The 5,992-nt window shown below is 35.4% G+C and overlaps 1 protein-coding gene across 1 annotated transcript in view; it reads right to left on the bottom strand.

The window, feature by feature from the left end:
* The window catches only part of LOC109237590 (GLABRA2 expression modulator-like), an 8,685-nt gene extending 3,411 nt beyond the window's left edge, over window positions 1-5,274 (bottom strand). The window contains exons 1-2 of the mRNA XM_019403907.1: window positions 4,627-5,274; window positions 3,761-3,862 (exon numbers count right to left, since the gene is read on the bottom strand). Coding sequence (XP_019259452.1) covers window positions 3,761-3,862; window positions 4,627-4,948 — 424 coding nt within the window. The 5' untranslated portion in view covers window positions 4,949-5,274. The remainder of the gene's footprint in view (window positions 1-3,760; window positions 3,863-4,626) is intronic.
* Between the last annotated feature and the right edge of the window lie 718 nt (window positions 5,275-5,992).

Genomic DNA, 5,992 nt, shown 5'->3' with positions numbered 1-5,992 from the left:
CCTTCACCCCTACCCCCAAGAAGAAAAAGTTAAGCTTTACATGCGTATTAAGGAAGTTGTCCCAAGAAAGAAAAACAAGCTGACAGATGCAGCACACAAGGGGAGGATTCCGCAGTTCTCAAGCTCACATCATACACATACACAAACTCACAGCAAGGTATTTACAGGATCATATCCTCAACATAAACTCGTAGCAAAGTTGGTGGCAACTCTAGAGAAGTGTCATAAGTTGAGGTATGGCTCTTAGTCGCAAATGACTTATAAAGACATCCACATTGCAAATGTGCTTATTACAGACGTCCTAAATATCAATTTAAGCAAAGTGAAATACATTATTATTATTTTATCTTTTTATAAATTACTTATGAATTCACAGCAACACCATCTCCAGGATGTGAAAAAACCCTGCCTGCATTGTGAGACTGGAGTATTTTTAAGCTTCACATCATGGATACAAATAAGAGAGTTTTGTTAGGTAAAATTTCATTTATGCACGTAATAACCCAACTTTAAATTTAGGTGCAAAAATAAGATCTCATCCTAATAGTGTTAACTATTGGAGGGAAAGAGACATGTGCCTTACACATGACCCATTTATTAGTCTATTTAATGGCTCAAAACTCGGTTTTACTTTTTTGAAAAAAACTCATCTTTGACGGCACCGAAGGGTATAGCCTAGTGGTCAATGAAGTGGGTGGAGAACCATGAGATCTCAAGTTCAAGTCCCGGTGAAAGACAAAATAGAGTTACTCTGCAGTACTTGTACGGGTGGGAGATAGCAGGTATCCGATGGAATTAATCGAGTGTGCGCAACTTGGTCCAGACACCACCGTTATTAAAACAAAAAAAACATAAATTGACATCAAACCTTCAATATGCATACAAATCCTCTAAATATAGTGAGTAGATTTTTATAATATTTATCATAGAGGTCGTTTCTTTTTTCCTTGTACTTTCTTTTGGTAAATAAAGATTTTATTACCAAGAAGAATATGTACAACAAAACGAAATAAGAGGACTACAAAGAAAGGAAACTGAACAACAGTACATCAACTATTCATCCCCTAAGATTAACAAACAGCTACTCAAGGATAGAAATTGTAGTGCTGCAGCTTCCCAGCAACAGTTTCCAGTTTCCTTTTGCTTCTTAAAGCAGGATAAAATTGAAAAAGCCTTTGATTTGAATACTAAAAACTCAAGAAACAGAAAAGGAATCTCATTATTGTAAAATTTTACCATGCTATTTAACGGGTGGATTTCATTGTTTTTCTACTGAATATGATAGCTTTTTGTTTAAGTTAGGAAAGAAAAGTTGTACAAAAAAAAAGAGAGATACTTTTTGGTTTTGAATATTTAGTAAGTAAAATTAAAGAACTTTTCATCTAATTGAGATAAAAAAAACAAATACTTATTGTATATATTTTGTTAAATAAAAAATAGTATTTACTATATGAAAAGGATTCGTATGCAAAAACACACCAATGATAAGTTTCATTTACACAAAAAACTGATCAATAACTAAAACCAAGTTTTGAGCCCTTAAAAAGACTAATAAACCCGACATATGCGAGGTAGACAGATTCTTTCCCATTCAAAAGTTAACACCATCAAGATGAAGTCCCACTATTTGCACAAATGTTAAAGTTACGTTATTATGTTACAACTTAAGAAAATAGGACAATAAAAGCACAAACTCTCGAATCTAGGGATCAAAAAAGTAACTTTTCCTAATATTTATCCTTACTTTTATCTTTGTCTCCAACCAAAAGATAAAGTTTCACGAGTCTGTCTGTTCAGCATCTGCTGCACTATAAATATGGACTTATTTTTTACACACTTGAGTTAGTGAATAACACTTCATGAATTAATTCTTCTCTTATTCTTCTCTATTTCTCCTTATTCTTATCCCTTTCCTCCTTTCTCCCTGGTGCTAGATCACCAAACTAAAACTTGAACTTTGATGGGTTCCTCAAACTAGTCTTGAACCTTTGACCTAATGGTAGACTTTGAAGCCAATAAGCACCTATTCAACCACCACACCCAAGGAAGACTGGTACCAAATCTAAACTTGAACTTAACATTTAAAGAAGTCATAGCATGACTCTTTTTATCCTTGCTTTATAAGATAACCCAAAACATCCTATCCAACAGTCCAATAGTTGCCCGATCCAACTTTTGCTCCCTCATTGACTTGAACCCCCAACTTCACCACACATTCGTAAATCCTTTCCTTTTTTTTATTTGTCTATTATTACCTTTGGATAGTTCACTTACACATGAACATCGCTGCTTAATCATACTTAAATCTTAATTAATGTTACTTTTACCGCGCTGCACTCATGGTCGTCTGCATTTTTCAGGGACAAACTTTCTTATAAAAATCATTAGAGAACCACTGATATTAACTGAGTTCTACCTTGGATTCCGAGAAGTACAGATAATATCCAAGTGAGAGTACTAGAAAAGTAGAAATCCATTGTAAGTGAACTCTGGAATCATCAAGTATTAGGAGGATATATGTTAATCAAGTAAAATATACTTGCACTAATAGAAAAGTTCTGCCCCTCTACGACTGCGAAGGTCCCTTTTCATTGGGAAAACCTCCATGACACTGCTTAAAATTTATTAGACTGACCTTTATGCATTTAAAACGTGAGTAAAAGAAGCTCATCTGAAATAAGGCACTAAAAGTCAAAGGACACCGCTTTCGTTGATCTAGTGATCACTAAGAACTATTAAGAAGTAGGAGGCAAAACTCTCCTATCCCAATACAATGTTGTATGCTGAATTAAAAAGTTCTCTTTCTAAATTCTCTCTCTTGTTTCTTACATCAATTATGAGAGGTTGATCCTTAATTGAGTGTAAAATATTAAAAATCATAGTAAGCATGAGTACCATGGTTTAAAGATTTTTATTTGGATAAAGGCCAGGCCAAGCTACGCAAATTGTTGGCAAGATGTGTCGTGTTAATGCTAGGCCAGGCAAACCTTCTAAGGAAAAATCTTTAGCAATCGGTTCAATCATAATTCGCCTAAGTAGTGTCACCACAGTAGTACACTCATCTCTGAGTTTATGGAAATAAAGCCATAAATTTCTGAGGGCCCATTCTAAGCGTAGCGCTAGCACTTTCTACAATCTATGTTGTCTTTTGTATCATAAAATCAAGTTACATTTCAAAACAACATAATCTCAAGTTCACTTTATCATGCTCGGTCTCTAGGATTCTCTACTCCAAAATCCAAATATATTGCCACAAATTTTGAAACTTGTGTAACACTACTTGTTAAATGTGAAAATTGGAAGCATACAAGTGTAGTAAAATTAAAAATTTGAAATGCTTTTCTCGGACCTATATTACTCAAGGTTCATAATAGTTTCCTCACGTGCTACTAGTAAAAGTTCTCTTACTAAATACCCAAACAAAAGAGACCTATATCATCTCTTAGTTCTTTCAAAGACTCATCCATCGGATGAGAAAGAATACATGAGCACCGCAAATGTAGATCCAGAATATTAAGTTTATGGGTTCTGGATAAATTATTTATACATATTTAGTTGAACTTTTTAACAAAAATAGACTGTTTGGGCCAAGATTCTACTGAACCCGTAACTTCCAACCGTAGATCCACCCTATGAGCAAGGAGAACCAAATACATCATTGCCGACACCTTTTCCCAAACTAAAACATACAACTCAAAGATGTAACCAGAACATACACACAACTCAAAGATGCCCAAAAAATGGAAGAGGAAAGACTTACAATGTTGCCATGTGTTGCCAGCAAGATCCTCAGCTTTCTTAGTTGCTTCACCAACCTTCTTCCCCCATCTACCAAGCACACCTTTGACACTCTCCATTGTATCTGTTAAGCAAGATGGAGACGTTGCATTATTCTTCTTCTCAACTTGTTTCTTTTTGGAAAAAAATTTATGTTCTTTTGTGGGACATTCTATCTTTTAAAAGCTCTCACATCAAACTTTTCCATCCAAATGAACATAATGCAGTTCACGTCAACTTACTTGGTAATTATAGTTAAATTTCTTGATAAACATTAATTGATAATCTGGTAAAAAAGGTAAGGAACCTGCTGGTAAAAAATCTTGTCTGTGTATATAACTTAAACCGTTTCCATCAACATTTCAAAGCGATAGGAATTACAACAACAACATACCCAATAATATCCCACATTGTGGGGTCTGGGGAGGGTAGTGTGTACGCATACCTTACCCTAGGATAGAGAGGTTGTTTCCAATACACCCTCGGCTCAGGACAAAGCGATAGGAATTGAGACTAAAAATTGCTAAAATATATCGCAATTTCAGAAATTGTCAAGTTCACGAATTCTTAATGCATATGCTTTAAAAATGGTAACTTAGTTGCTATCACAACTAAAAATTCATTGATAGAGTAAAAAATCTGACACTATCAGTGTACGTAACTTAGAACCTTTCTATTAACGGCGGGAATCGAGAGCTAAAAAATTGCCAAAACTGTATCGCAATTTGACAATTGTCAAGTATACGAATTCGTATTGCATATGTTAAACAACAATTCGACAACTTGAACCGATTCAAAAATTAGATCTCAAGTATACGTATATTCACACGAATAAAGAAAAATACTGACTTTTTATATTGAAGGAAGATGAATTGTCGGACGGAGCAGGAGAATAAGCCACATAAGGATTCGATCCACGGTCATCGGAAGGCATAGATCTCGGCGTCGGCGATTCCATCACCAATTCCTCGCTCCAGCTCACCGATTTCTTCGACTTATTCAAACCGTTCGCCGATTCGCCATTTTGTTTCTCATCGATAGCGGCAGTATTGTCCTGTAGTTGAATTTGCTCTAAATCGGGTCGCGGATCTGGCTTCGGAATTCGATCCGAATCCTGACCCGATATATTTTTCTGATCCGTCTCTGTCGCCACAGCGTTTGGCTGCTCCATTTAAAAAAAGAAGCGGTCCGTGATGGTGGTGGCGCGTGAATAGGCGAGTGGAGACCTGGGAAATAACGACTTTTGATGTTGAAATGTGTGATCTGAAGAAAATGATTGGAGGTTTTATTAGATCGACGGTATTACCGGTTATAACGGTGACGACCGTACGATGGAGGAGTTAGAGGGTGACCGGCTTTTTGAACGCGGGAAGACGCAATATGGACGGATTTCGTGTTCGCACCTTGAAATTCGCATGCAAAAAGAGAAAAGCTGGGCCACATTAACTTTTGTTTAGCTTCTCTACATCCCAGGATTTCATTTTTTTTTCCTAGTTTCTCTTTTTTTTTCTTCTTATAAATATGGAGTAATTTTTTATATATTTGCTAAATACATATATTTTGGGTTTATAACGTACAACCCTCTCAACTTGCATAGATTTCCCCTTTATTCATCTTATACGATAGTATAAGAATGGGGGGGAAAATCACCACCAAGAGTTGTACTGAATGGATAGGACCAATTTTTAATTAGAGAATTCGGATTCGTGTCTGAAAATGAATTTTTTTTTATAGAAAATATTTCTTCTTTTAATAGGTCTTACATAGCTCGAATTCGGATTTGCCGGGACACCAAAGTGAATACTTGGATACCGAATCAATAATAATAAATTAGGAAAAAAAAAAAGAGTGATACAATGGAATAGAAAAATCAACTCTATGTTGCTTTTTTTTTAATTAATAAATTTAGATAATCAACATAATTGAATTGGTGTTTTCAAGAAAAAGTCAATAGAAACTGAACCACCTATACTTTTATAGCATGTTTGGCCAAGCTTTTAAAAATAGTGTATTTTGAATAAGTATTATTCTTAAAAGTGTTGTTTTAAAATGATTTACAAGAGTGGGTTGCTCTAGTGGTGAGCACTCTACACTTGCAACCAAGAGGTTGTGAGTTTGAGTCACTCCAAGATCAAGGAGGGATGCCGAGGGTCTATTGGAAATAGTCTCTCTATTCCAGGGTAGGAGTAAAATCTGCATACACACTATCCTCCCC

The sequence above is a fragment of the Nicotiana attenuata genome, unplaced genomic scaffold (genome assembly GCF_001879085.1).
Source record: "Nicotiana attenuata strain UT unplaced genomic scaffold, NIATTr2, whole genome shotgun sequence".
Classification (NCBI taxonomy): Eukaryota; Viridiplantae; Streptophyta; class Magnoliopsida; order Solanales; family Solanaceae; genus Nicotiana; species Nicotiana attenuata.
Note: the sequence above shows the minus strand (reverse complement) of the source record. Positions and strands in the feature narration are given on the sequence as shown.